This window comes from Papilio machaon, chromosome 4 (assembly GCF_912999745.1).
Source record: "Papilio machaon chromosome 4, ilPapMach1.1, whole genome shotgun sequence".
Lineage (NCBI taxonomy): Eukaryota > Metazoa > Arthropoda > Insecta > Lepidoptera > Papilionidae > Papilio > Papilio machaon.
In genome coordinates, this window is record NC_059989.1 from 7669170 (window position 1) to 7684440 (window position 15271).

At 34.1% G+C, this 15271-nt stretch overlaps 2 protein-coding genes across 2 annotated transcripts in view; one reads left to right on the forward strand and one right to left on the reverse strand.

Moving 5' to 3' along the window:
* Nucleotides 1-15271, reverse strand: part of LOC106720206 (insulin-like growth factor-binding protein complex acid labile subunit) — a 62129-nt gene that overhangs the window by 26695 nt on the left and 20163 nt on the right. The window lies entirely within an intron of this gene.
* LOC123723621 lies at nt 8676-13841 on the forward strand. The gene has a single exon (XM_045686844.1). The coding sequence runs from the start codon at nt 8676-8678 to the stop codon at nt 13839-13841; it is 5166 nt and encodes a 1721-aa protein (XP_045542800.1).

Genomic DNA, 15271 nt, shown 5'->3' on the forward strand with positions numbered 1-15271 from the left:
TTTTTTTTTTTACTTTGTTATTGTTTTTCTTAGCTTTATTTCTCCATCTTTAGTTAGTAAATATATTGCTTATACTTTTTAAAACTTCTTTAAATATAAAAAAAATTCTCTTTATCATTTTAAATTTCTTTCGCAAAAGAGTCTAAACGTTTTTAATACATTGGTTGAATCATTCACTGTAAATACATCATAAGGCCATAAAAATATACGCCAAATTCTAAAATGTCTAAAAATGCGTAGTTTGCTTTGGCTCAAACTTAAATCCCGTTTGTCAATAGAAATAATTCGTTTTTTTTTTTATAAATTTTAGAAGACCAAAATCTTCAATTACAAACAGCTTTCAATGCGGTTCTTGTAAATTAACATTTTCATCCATTATTCACAAGAGATTAAAGTGTTTAGCTGAATGTAGCAATTTGCATTGCTGAATAAATACATGTTTCCTATCACAGAATTTTTGCAAATAATAAAATATACTCGTATTGTAATGTTAAACTCTGTTTTTTTTTCTCCTTTAATATTACTTTTTGATACAAATTGTGAATAAAATCTTATTTTAAATTAGAAATTATATATGCAATGTGATAAAACATTTGATATATTCAAGTAAAATGTATCAACTTCGTATAACAAGACAGTTCAAGAACCAAATTCAAACGGCCTGCGTTTCCTTAATTAAATTGCGAATAGTGATTCACTACAAGCACAATAATTGTGGTTAGACAGAAGTTTAACATTAACGACTTACTCAACAACATCTTAGAGTAAATTTCTCCAGTACGAAGCATAGATAACAAAGTTAAAGTAAAATTGTGTAAGTTTAAACTGCAGGGAAACAAACTTGGAACTCCTGAAATAATATATTCACTAATTGAAAGCAGAGTAAAATTGTATGAACTTCAATTACAAACTATGACTAAACTATAAATAATACGTTAGCGTATTGCTTTTACTTCCCAAAGCTAGTATAACTTCATTGAAACCTGTATGAATATCAGGTTAATTTTTTAATATCATAAAGTGGCCAACGAGCAAGCGGCCTCCTGAATTCACAGAAAAAGTGAAGCGATTGCTGCACATAGACATCCGCAATTGTAGATGATATACCTTTAATAGACGGAGGATACGCACAGGAAGAGGACAATTCCCCTTCCTATGCGTCCTCTTCTCCATAAAAATTGCTTCCCCTTCCCGTCCTTTCCTTGTAAGAAAAGGATGAGAAAGAGTGCGGACTACAATTATTTCTCCAATACGGATACTCATTAGACGAAACGCGTCACTGCTTCCACTTCAAGCCTATCTTCTGCGTGGCCGTGGTATTTCACCGGTTTACCCGGCAGCCGATGTTGTTATTACTGGCTTCCACCACTTAAGGACCACTTAAAGGAGTCCCCAGTTGGGGAAGAAAATTATTTTATGTTTTAACAAAATTGAAAACATCAAAAAATTTACTAATGAATCTTATTCACCAGAATCTTTGCGCTGCATTATATTTCTGTATCGTACAATTTTATTTTCTTTCCGTGATGTCGGTTCCTGCTTTTATCGACACAACACGACACTACGAGGCTCTCACACTAAGTGTCAATTTATTTTTATTTGCTTTGCTTTTATATGAAACGTTTCATTGGATCAAAGTATTTTTCTTAAGAAAAGTAACAGAAACTCAATTCTTTTATGAGTGGGTCGACGAGAAAAATTCTTTGAAAGGAAATATGTAAATTGTAATAAAATATAATGAATATATTTAAACTTGTAACAATCATGTTACGAGTACATTTTGACTTCAAAGGTATACTTGACTATTAATAATTGAAGACATTTTTTTAACCAAAGTAAAAAGTTTTTTTTTTTTTCAGTTTTTCTAAATAAGGTTTTAGATAAGAATAGAGACTAAGACTCCGCGTAGCAGTCACAGGTGATAACCTGTGACTGCTACGCGGAGTACTATAAAAAATAGTAGCATATGTGTTCTCCCAGGCCATGCACTAAATATGTTCCAAAATTTCAGCGAGGTCCGTTCAGTGGTTCCAGAGATACCTTCTAATAATAAACGCGAATGATCACACACATCTAGTGAACGGATTTATGTGACAAAACTCAAGATATATATTTTCTGTAGTTAAAAACTGCTTTGGGCACTTTCTACTGTCTAAATCAAATATTCTCATACAAAAATGTGAATCTGTTAGTAAAAAATTCTCGTTCTTTTAACAGAAAATAGGAAGAAAGTCACGTGTTTCAAGAAATGGGACGTGAGTAAGAATACTCGCTTGTATTTTCTCAGCAATACAAATGTGCTTAGGTTTGATCAGCGAAGTGTTTCATAGATGTCAATTATTTTGTGAAATACTAACTATTGCCAATGAAAAAAAATCTAATATAGCCTAAGTTGGAAACGGTCCACTACTTTTTGAGTTTATGTTATTCAAAAATACAAATCTTTTCTCTAATAATATCAGTATAGATTACTTAAAGTTAAGACAATTACGTAACATTTAAAATATTTTTCTTAAAAAATTTGATTCCAAGCCTATTTACTAGACATAGTGTTTAGATAAATTGAACTGTCAAATTACAATATCCAAACATATTAAACAGTTTTCAAAAAAGGAAACATTGAATTATGAACAAATAAAAGCGAATAAAGGTATATAGAAAAATAAATGTACGTCAGTAAAAAAAAATGATAAAGTAAAACTATAAAAGGTGAATAGAACGATCTTTGGCGACCTACCTGATTTGTGAGGGTCGCGGCTCACATTGAAGTCTAAATATAACAGACACGATCAATACTCACAGAATAACCTCAAAATGTTACGAAGCCTGTTTGTTTTTCAAAAGTCGTATCCTGTCGCAAACACAAAACTTGTCTATTGTCAAAATGAGTAAAGTTCACATACTTTGTCTGAAAATATTAGCTTCAAAAACAGTTGAGATAAATCAGTAACAGATCACTAGACATTTATTTCCTAGCAGGATATTTTTACGCTGTGAATTTTTACAGTCCTCTGTGACATATTCATACATGCACAAAATTATATACCGCAGTTATATGCAACTTCTCATAGTTAATCCATTGCAAATAATAATGATTTGTTTCCACAAAGAGATGCAGTGGAAACCCACCATGAGTATTTTTATAAAGGAAATGAAGTGTACCTTAATAGCTATCCTGTGACTGCGCTTAATTAGAAAACTAAAAGTACTAAAATTCACAATTCAGGGAGGAAAACCTCACCCTCATTAAATACATTTTTATTGTCCCTGTGTCTGTTTTGCATAAACATTAAGACAGAATTAACTTTTTCTATGTATTCTGATTAAAGAAGTTCATTTTGAACAAATGTACCTTCATTACAAATATACGAAGCGTGGACATTTTTTTTTTCAAGTTTTATTTTTTATCAAATTAAATTTTAATATATATTTTTTTTCCTATTATCGACAAATAAGAACCATAAAAATTTAAAGAAAAACTCGTTTCCCTCGAGCAAAAAGAGAAATAAACGAGAAATGTCTGAACAAATGAAAGATCCCGTCTGAAAATATCAAGATGTCTGACGGCAGCTGCGATAACAATCTTACCACGCGTCTTTAATTTGTTTTTGTTTTTTATTATATAAAAAAGTTTCCGTAATAACACAGTAGAGATAATTTCTACGGGCAACAAAAACACCAACAAAACTTAATGTGTAGCATTTTTATTTCACCTTAATCAAATATACAATTATTACTTATTCAAGATGTAAAACGTTTTTACATTTAAGTATACGTATATTTTGTCATATATATGTAAGCTTCTTCAAAGTAAACCACCAATTCCGTTTGTGTTCACAATACGTTTGTTCAATAAAAATACAGCTCCAGTTCGGACTATAGACATAATGACCTTGTTAACTCAAGATATAGTACAACTCCATTGTTTGATTATAAGCATATATATTTAAGAGAGGTACTTATGTTTAGAAGAATAACCTTATAGTTTTCTAGAATTTGTAATGATTTCATAAATTTATAAATATAGAAACCTAAGCGGCTTCGTATCAAGGTTTACCAATATACTCGCATTGTTAATACACAAATGAACTGTTCATACCGGAAAGTATGTTGAAAGATCACAAGAAAAGATCAAGTATCTGAACAAATAATTGATCTGAGTCTAAATTTATCTCCGACCTTACTCAACAACAGCTGCAATAACAAAAGACTCTGGACTTTTTTTTCTTAAAAAAAATTTAGATAATATTCATCGAAAACAGTTGTTTAATTTCTTCTAAGTTAGGTTCTAAATGTTATTTGTTATTTAATACTATTAAAAATATACAAAGAAATTTCATTTAACATTAGTTTGACCTAGTAACAGAAGCACCTAGTTGGCACATTAAACACGGGTAAGGATAAAACTTTATACCTATTACGTGGAAGTAGGTTAACGGACAAAGTAACTTCTACTCACTAGTTCAGCTACGTTGCAGATAAATGAACACGTTTACTTACTTCTATTTAGACGTTACAATTCTGACTGTGGATTTTCACTGCAGCGTTATATATATTAATAGACGGGACATTACAAATGTACAAACCGTACGCTTGACAACTCTATTATTTTAAGTCTTAGTTTCGGTTGTCTTGTTTGACACTTTGCGATTATGTTCTAAATATTCATTTAAAGTAGTGCTTGTAATGTCCGTTCTATAACTCCTATTATATTTAAATCTCTTCGGTTATCTTTCATATTCACTCTGAAAACCTTAGATAAAAATATTTTTCGGCATTGGAATCTCAAGGTAAATGTTTAAAGCACAAAAGATTTCGACCCGGAAATTAAATAAAGATTGTATATAGAGCGACTTCCAACATTTTGTTACAAACGTACACCTTCTTATGGAAATTCTTTTTTTTCAATATACGCGAAAATGATTTCTTTTCAACGTATTTTTCTTTCTAAATAAGTCAAAAAGGATTATTTTTAGAAGATTGAATATAAAAATATGTACATATAATATATACATATGATAATCTATCTATATATAATATATAAAAGAAAGTCGTGTTAGTTACACTCTTTATAACTCAAGAACGGCTGAATCGATTTGACAGAAAATTGGTGGGCAGGTAGCTTAAAACCAGGAAACGGACATAAGATAATTTTTACCCCGTTTTCTATTTTTTATTCCGCGCGGACGGAGTCGCGGGTAAAAGCTAGTAATATATAAATCTAAAAATGTACACAAGCTTGGTAAAATTAACCAAAACATAGACTAGTTCAGATACAAAACGAAATGTTAAAATAGACATGAAAATAGATTTACTAGTCTATCTAAATCCACCTATTTCTGAACCTAACCTAAGTGCCAGATATACTTAGACGTTAAGGATCTAGGTTAATACTTTTAAGTAAGCTTCAGTGGCAGGCTATATCTTTTTATAGAGTGGTTACAGACGCTCTATCTACGTAAAAGACATAGTTAGCGACTATCTGCGAACTTTGCACTTAATAATACATTTATTAAGTGCAAAGTCACATATTCTTTGGCTTAATTATCTAGACAAGGCCTCTTATAAGAATGGTAACTTGAGTAATATGTCAAGTATCTACTTTTTTACGATAGTAAATCATTACTTGGTTTCGTTTCTTAGTATGAAATCTTTGTCGGAAAAAGTAGATTTTTACAAAAAAAAAATACTTTCAGACTGAAAGCTTTTCGTGTTTCCATTATCTTAGTTTGCTTTCAAATTTACATTAAATTACAAGAGAAGTGAAAATGGAATATTCAATGGCTAAAGTTTTATGTAGATCTTTTTGAGAGACGTGTACGACGGAAATCCACAAGTAAAAATCACGACCACTAATTTTACGATGACATGTGTACACGACTAACCGTTGGTTTATGACAACAAAATCTATGTACAAAACATATCGTCATCGTTGACAAAACAGATTGCCACCACCACCTGGATTCACTGAAATAGCAAGGCGACCGCTGCCCATAGACATTCGTAAATTCTGATGCTTACCTTTAAACAACGGACAAGGAAACTCACAGAAAGAGAATGTTTCCACATCATATCCGGCCCCTTTTTCGCCAAATCCACTTCCGCTTCCCAACCTTTCCTAATAAGAAAAGGGTTGGAAGGAAAAGAGGACTAAAATTAGGTCACACACCACATTCATCAGTCGAAAGATCTTCTGGTGTGGTCGTGGTATTTCACCGGTCGACCCGAGCACCCAACAATTTTATTGTTGCGGGATCTATCCCTGTAAAACATTATACAAAGATTTTGTTCTCGGAAACCTACTTTTAGTGCTCATAACATTTCAGGTTATTAATAAATAGATATCGTGATATTCATATCTGGTTAATTATTATGAATATTATGGAAATTCAACGCTTCCTAATTATGCAGATTCTATATGCATGGGTATTTGCTACCTACGTTTACGAATGGACGCTCCAGTGCGTCAGAGAACGTATATTAAGGCTATGAATCTTGTCTTAGGAAGACCTATGTAGTGTACAATTATCGTGATATTTCCTCATAGTATTGCAGTAAACGATATTTGTTTTGTATAAAGATTTACTTGTCATCTTAAAATGTGAGTGTAAAATTATCAAAATTTAAAAAAAAATTACCTTTAAAGTAGGTTTTATAATCTTTACGAAAATTTTAAATATTAAAATCTTTCCATCATTTTTCTACGTAAAAGTTATTGAAAAGTTGTATACAAGGGTCAGTTAACAAAAAAAAAATTGCCGAATAGTCCTTGATGGCAATTAAGCTTTAAGTATTAGCCAAAGGTTTAAAAAATCTGTAACTTCAGTTTTTTTTTCGTTCAAAAAAAAAAGTTGCTAAACCGTTAACGGTCTCCAGCACGCCCCCAAAGTTCGAATTACAACTTTTTAAAATTAAATAGCAAACTTTGCACTTGAGCTATTCAGGGACCTCGCTTAAGCTAGAATTTAATTTTCGCTAAAGTTTTATATACAAACTACTTCCATTAAAAGAGTCTATTTTTAATTCATCAAATCTTAAATGCAACTTTGAGCGTAAAAAATTAGTATCCTAAAAAATTAAAATCAATTTGAAAAATTATCTCATCGAATCAAAATCCAAAACGTTCTGAGTTTAAAATGTAATTTGCTTTATAAGATGAAAGCGGAGGTAGTGTTATCAGGTGCACAGAGGCGGACTTCAAAGTTTTGCGCGTCCAGCGAACAATTAAACCGTTACTGTGAAGTGCTGTCCACGAGCGGGCAACTGGAAAGTCAAACGTTTGACTATCGCAGTTCGTGCCAGATATGAACTGAAAGCATCCTGCTTGCTTTTGTTTCCACTTAAACAAAACAAACTCAAACTCACTGGAACTGCTCGACTTGCTTTATTCTCTATTAATTTTAATCTGCATGTACTTTTTGAATAAGCACAACTTAAGTAATTTACTTAATTATTTTCTAAAGCTCTTAACTATTTATTAAAAGTGCTTTCATAATAATTATAAAAACAGATTTCAACATTTCTAAAAGAAAATTAAATACTGTCGACAAATAATTTAGGGTGGTACATACCATGGAGTATTTATTATTTAAAAAAGATAATAGTTGCCAAAATGATTTGTATTTGCCAACTCTTATATATAAACTTATCGAAAAATAGTACATTGTGTAATATGTGTGTCATTATAATAATGTGTGTTTTAATAAACAGAAACAACAACCATTGTGTAATTTTTACACCGTAAAAACTGAACGCTTCGATAAAATAAGTTCAAGTGAATTTCTGACAACGACACGTAATTATTCAAAGAGTATCGTATAACAATGTGGCTACCGGAGCAGTCTGTAGCACGGCTCCGTTTAATTGCACAGGTTACGACCGTTAATTGCACTTCCTATCCGACACGGTCGTTTGAAGGCACAATTAACAACTGCTTCTGTCCAAATATGTAAAATAAGAATAAAATCGATTCGCTCACTAGATGGCGCTGTATTGTTTTACACGCGGCGATCAATTATTTTTTATGTTTATTTACGCAACTGCTCGGTAGATGTCGCTGACCTATTTTGTTAACGCAGTATCGTTTCGAATTATCTTCTAGACATTATGTTAAGCAAAGATTAAATAAATTGAGTTTAAGTTGTTCAACAGTGTTTTATTTACAAAGTGCAGTGCTAACATCTGGTGCCGAAACCCGGGAACATTGGAACATTGGAGTTGAAGATTGGACTTGTAAAATCGTGAGTAAAGTGAAGTGACTGTTAAAGTGTTTAGGACTTAGAAAAATTTTAAAGTTAAATTGGACTTAGAAAAATTATTAGTGTTTCAAGTGAAAAGGTGTTAAAGACTTAGACTTAGAATATTGGAATAGTGATTTGGACTTGTAAAAATTTCTGTGTTGTGTGATACTGGGACTTAGAAAATTTCGGTGTTAAAGGACTTGTAAAAATTTCTGTGTTGTGTGATACTGGGACTTAGAAAATTTCGGTGTTAAAGGACTTGTAAAAATTTCTGTGTTGTGTGATACTGGGACTTAGAAAATTTCGGTGTTAAAGGACTTGTAAAATTTTTGTGTTGTATTACACTGACACTTAGAAAAATTTTGATCTTAAAGGACTTGGAAAATTTTAAGTTGGGCTATACTGGGACTTGCAAATTTTCAAAAATAATTTAAAATGGACCCACTTCTTGTGAAGCAAGACGACCAATGGCAGCGTCTGCAGAAGGCGTTTCAGAATTACAAAAAGTCTCCTAAGGAGAGGATTACACAAGCTTATATAGAAGCAAGACTCGAACAATTAGAAAATTTATACACAACATTCATTAATCAACACACAGAAATAATATCTCAAGTCTCAGCCGACGATAGGAAGAAATTATATTATTTTAAAAACGACACTATTGATGCATTTGAAGAAGTCTACTTAGAATATAAAGTTAAAATGAAAGAAGATTTACGTGCAATTTCTCCATCGACATCAAGGCAATGTGGTGCTATCGCAGAGACATCTGCATCAACTTGTGAAGTGAGATTACCTCAAATCAATTTGCCTTCATTCTCAGGAGCATACGATGAATGGCAAACCTTTTATGACATGTTTGTCTCGCTTATTCACGAGAATACAAGTTTAAGTGGTGTACAAAAATTGCACTACTTAAAGAGTAGCTTGTCGGGAGAACCTGCAAATCTGCTCAAAAACTTGACGACGATAGAAACAAATTATGCTGAAGCGTGGAAACTGTTGATCCAGCGATACAATAACTTACGATATAATACCAATGAAATAATGAAGAAGTTATTTTATCAGCGAAATATCCCTTCAGATTCAGCAGTAGGCTTAAAGCAACTGTTAGATACTACCACTGCATGTTTGAAATCATTGAAGAATTTAAAGATTAATGTGGACCATTGGGATGTCATCGTCAATTATTTAGTTGTGTCTAAGTTAGATCCTGAGTCCCGGAAGCAGTGGGAGATACACGTTAGTCAATCTGAATCAAATTCACTACCCACCTGGTTAGATCTAACTAAGTTTTTGGAGACACGCTTCAGAACGTTGGAAATGGTAAATCTACCTAAAGCAATAGTAAAGCACAAGTCATTCCATTCCACTATTGAGAAACGTGGAGCTACTTCGCAAAATATAGCCTGCACTATGTGTTCTGGACCACATATTCTATTTCAATGTAAAAAATTTGGCGAGCAAAGCCCAGAAGAGAGATCCGAGTTTGTACGATTAAAGAGATTGTGCTTCAATTGTTTGGCACATAATCATTCGGTTAGGTTTTGCCGTCAATCAACATGCTGTCGACGCTGTGGTAAACGCCACCACAGTCTGTTACATCTGGATAGAAAACAAGAATATCAGAATCAGGCTCCTGCCGAGTCGAAGGAGCTTAGTGAGCTATCTAAAAATACTGAGAGAGATATTAAGATTTCAACTCATTTTGCACATGAGACGCAAAGTGAGGTATTACTAGCTACAGCTGTAGTTAAGATCAAATCAGACACCGGATATTCTCAAATAGTACGAGCACTCGTTGACCAAGGCTCCGAGGCATCATTTATTAATGAAGCTACAGTTCAAGCCTTGGGTCTAAAACGATCTTCAGTTAATGGTGTGATATCTGGAGTGGGCGACGGAGAGACGCGCACTCAGAGCATGGTGTCATTTCAAGTAGAATCACGTCATAATTCATTTACGATATCAGTTAATGCCTATGTGTTGAGCACTCTCACATCTTTTATACCAAATAATTCAACGTTCATCACGGATTGGCCAGAAATCGAGAATTTATCACTGGCAGATCCGCATTTTGGAGAACCGAGCAGAGTTGATATTATTCTAGGCGTTGACGTTTTGAGCGAAATTATATTAGAGGGCCTAAAACGACACCCAACCGACTGTGGTCCTATTGCACAGAATACACAGTTTGGTTGGATTTTATCAGGAAGAGTTAAGACGGCCAAGCAATCAAATCCAAGAATCATAAGTCTACATCTACAAGTGAAAGAAGATCAACAGTTAAGCAAATTCTGGGAGATAGAGAGAGGATCAGAGAGTATAGAAAAGCGTATGACGAAAGATGAGATAATTTGTGAAGAAATTTTTGAGAAGACTATAACAAGAGATGAAAACGGGAGGTATGTAGTAACGTTGCCGTATAAAGACGATGATCCACAGTGTTTTAGGGGCAAATCGAAGGAGACAGCACTACGAAGATTTATATCATTAGAAAAGAAATTATTAAGAAATCCAAGGTTATATGATGAATACAAAAAGGTAATAGCAGATTACATAAATCAGAGCCACATGGTTAAAGTTACGGACGACAAGTCTAAGAAAGTTTTTTACCTCCCACATCACGCTGTTGTGCGGGAAGATAAAGATACAACCAAAGTGAGGTGTGTCTTTGATGCGTCTTGCAAGGCCTCTAACAATGTGTCTTTAAACGATTGTTTCATTATAGGTCCTAAGCTTCAACAGGATCTAAGACACATTCTGATGAGATGGAGATTACATCCATACTGTGTGGTGGCAGACATCGAACAAATGTATAGGCAGATTCGAGTGCGAGATGAGGATACTGATAGCCAAAGAATTTTGTGGAGGTTCGACCCAAACCAGGAATTAGAATGCTATAAATTGGTAAGACTCACTTTCGGTACGTCGTGTGCACCATATTTAGCAGTAAAATGTCTACAACAATTAGCCAAGGATGAACAATTGAAGTATCCAATAGCGGCAAAAATAATACTAGAAGATTTTTATATGGATGACTTATTATCGGGAGGAGAAACAGAAGATGAAGTCATTGAGATTTATGAGCAATTGAATAAAGTAATGAAGGCTGGAGGATTCAATCTACAGAAATGGTGCACAAATAGTGAGAAATTACTTAAATACATTAAAACAGATAAGCAAAGGGCGGATTCATCGTTGGTTTTTAAAGAAAATGATATGGTCAAGGTTTTGGGTATAAGCTGGAACAAGAACACGGATAGATTCGAATATATACATAAATTACCTGAAACCGAGTGCCCCATCACTAAAAGGAAGATATTGTCAGAAATAGCGAGGCTGTACGATCCTTTAGGATGGATCGCACCTGTAGTTGTTACTGCTAAGGTTTACATGCAGAAATTGTGGAAGTCAGGTTTGTCTTGGGATGATGAAGTCACACAAAATCTGTTAAAGGAATGGCTTGAATTTAAAAGAAGTTTGGTTAAGGTCAAAGACATAATCATACCGAGGTGGTTGCAAGTAAAGCGCGGCAATCACGTCGAGTTGCATGCATTTGCCGATGCCTCACAAACAGCTTACGCTGCAGCTGTATATGTTAAGGCTAGGGATGAAAAGGGCAATTACAATGTGAATTTGGTTACAGCTAGAACCCGTGTTGCGCCAGTTGAGAAGGAAGTGTCGATTCCCCGCTTGGAGCTTTGTGCAGCTCTTCTGGCAGCTCAATTAATTTCCGAAGTATCACAAGTTCTGAAGGTTAGTAAAGAGAACCTATATGCTTGGTCTGACTCCACGGTGGTGCTAGCGTGGCTTCGTGGTGAACCAAGCCGATGGACAACATTTGTTAGTAATCGCGTGTCTGAGATTTTAACTATGATGGACCGTGATCAGTGGAATCACGTGGGCACTAGGTTCAATCCTGCAGATTGTGCTTCGCGCGGTTTGCCAGCAGAAGACCTTAAGGAAAATATGTTATGGTGGCATGGTCCTGAATGGTTAAAAGATGAGGACAATATTGAATTCCCTGTTCAGAAAGACTTTACGACCGAGGAGGAACAGAGACCCGTTAAGGCTATGACTATTGTCATTCAATTAGATGAAGAATTTATATGGAGAAGATTTTCGAGGTTACCAAATCTATTGCGAGTATTATCGTATTGTAAAAGAGTGTCACGTTGGAAAATACCTAAAGAAGATAGAAGGCTTAGAGATAATATTACACCGAAAGAGATGGATGATATTTTGACGATTTGTGTCCGAGACGTTCAGAATTTACATTTTAAGGAAGAAATCAAACAGTTAAAGTCTACCGGATCCGTGTCTAAATCTAGCAAACTTCATACGCTTTGCCCCATTTTTGATGAAAATGGGGTGCTAAGAGTCGGTGGTCGCATCCAACAGTCTCAAGAATGTTTTGATAAGAAACATTCTATCATATTGCCTGGTGCAAGTCATCTCACACGATTGGTTATTTATGATGCACATTTAAAAACACTGCATGGAGGTCCATTGGTAATGCTTAATTATTTGAGATCCAAATATTGGATATTGAGAGCTAGGGATTACGTTAAAAAGTGTTATAGAGATTGCGTAACTTGCGTCAGATACTCAGGACAAAAGAGAAACCCATTCATGGGTCAACTCCCATCTGTTAGAGTTAAGCCGGAGAGAGCATTCAAGTCGTCTGGTGTGGATTTTACTGGGTTCATTAGGATTAGATTCTCGCCAGGGCGCGGTTCAAAGACCTATAAGGGGTACATTTGTATTTTCATCTGCATGGTTACCCGTGCTATTCATTTGGAAGCCGTTTCAAGTTTAACTGCAGATGGTTTCATTGCCGCCTTCCGTAGATTTGTGTCCAGAAGAGGACACTGTAAAAATTTATACAGTGATAACGGCACCAATTTTGTCGGTGCCGATAAGGAGTTGAAAAATATGTTTAACAGAGCCACTTCAGAATTGCCGAAAGAGATTGGTACTTTATTGGCTAGTGAAGGTACGACTTGGCATTATATACCTCCACTGGCTCCTAATTTTGGCGGACTTTGGGAGGCAGGTGTGCGTTCCACCAAGGCTCATCTAAAAAGAATTTTGGGCGATAGCACCTTTGAAGAGCTGGCTACCGTCTTAACTCAGATAGAGGCCTGCCTAAATTCTAGGCCTCTAAGTCAATTAAGCGATAGTCCCGACGATCCTTTACCGTTGACTCCGGGACATTTTCTTGTTGGGGAGCCTTTGATTATTATTCCAGATCGAGATTACTCTAGCAATAACATCATTACCGGTCTTCAACGATGGAAACTAACTCAAAAGATGGTGAACGATTTTTGGAAACGATGGTCAGCGGAATATCTAATCACCTTAAACCAGAGATATAAATGGATCACAAAAAGAATTGAGCCAGAAATTGATGACGTTGTTATTATACACGATCAGAACCTGCCTCCGGCAAAATGGATACTGGGAAGGATTATACAAAAACATACAGGCAAGGATAATATTACTCGGGTGGTAACCATGAAAACGACCAATGGTATCGTAAAGAGACCTTGTAATAAATTATGTTTTCTTCCAAAGTCAGAAGTTGGTATTGAATAGTGATGTATATTAATATTGTATAGATGTTAATTTTAGCAATTTTGTACTTTATTATTTGTTAGTATTTCACGGTGGGCGGCCAACTTATTGTATAGAAATTATGTTTGTTTCCTTTTTTTTTTGTTTGTATTTCATATGTTATGTTGATTACCGAAGTACTTTAACAATTAAATAGTAGTTTTTTTGTTTTTTTTTCTAGTGGTTATTTTGTAGTTTAACTGATTGTCTTTTCTTTGGTCAGCATTTCCAATTTATTATTGTATAGCTTTGTGTATATTATATGTAAAGAACAAGTTCTTGGTGGGCGGTATGTCCAAATATGTAAAATAAGAATAAAATCGATTCGCTCACTAGATGGCGCTGTATTGTTTTACACGCGGCGATCAATTATTTTTTATGTTTATTTACGCAACTGCTCGGTAGATGTCGCTGACCTATTTTGTTAACGCAGTATCGTTTCGAATTATCTTCTAGACATTATGTTAAGCAAAGATTAAATAAATTGAGTTTAAGTTGTTCAACAGTGTTTTATTTACAAAGTGCAGTGCTAACAGCTTCAGCTTTCAAATACGAATTAAATTAATTTAAATGTGCAACAAAGACAAGCTTCCACTTTTTGTGCAACGAAATCTACGATTACAAGTAAGCCAATCACTGTTTACAGTACTACAGAAGTTCTGCCACTTTATGGAATAGGATAGCAATAGTAATTGAAAAACCTGATCTATCATTAAGAGGGCGACCGATGCATGTTTCCCGTTCAAAATAATTAAATTAGTGTTGAAATCGACCTTAAGGATTTTTGGGTTCTGCCGGAAATGGGACAATTTGAGCTTATTTTTTTTTGAAGTGATAGGCAATAATAACTATACTGCGAAAAATTCATACAAATTATGACAATCAAAATAAACTCACAACAAGCTTAAATTGCACACAGTAGAATAATAAAATTGTATTTGCTCGTAGTAACGCGGTCCGATTGTTGGTACTATTCTAAAGATTTAAAGTCCCTTTGGAAATTATCGAACAAACTATGCAACAATTCCGTAGACCGTTATATATTGTAAGTTTATCCCAAGCAACATATCACTTATATAGTATTTGGAAAAAAAATCAAGTAATTGAATAATATACATCAAATGCTAAAAGTTATATTGTAATGCTTACTGATGACATCAGTTATTTTATTGAAAAGATAACATATATTCATAGTTACATTGAAATAGGGTAGTGAAGTTACATTACCAGGTTAATCCATGGTTTTTACAGAATCCCTCAACATCTTCAATCAAACATAGTTCAGGTCACGCGATGAGGTTTGCTTTGCTTGACGTAATGGCCATTACGTCATACTGCGGATTACGTTAAATAAAAGTAAATCAATAGTTGTAAAATCTGACAAAAATTATACTCTACTTCTGGATGTCTTA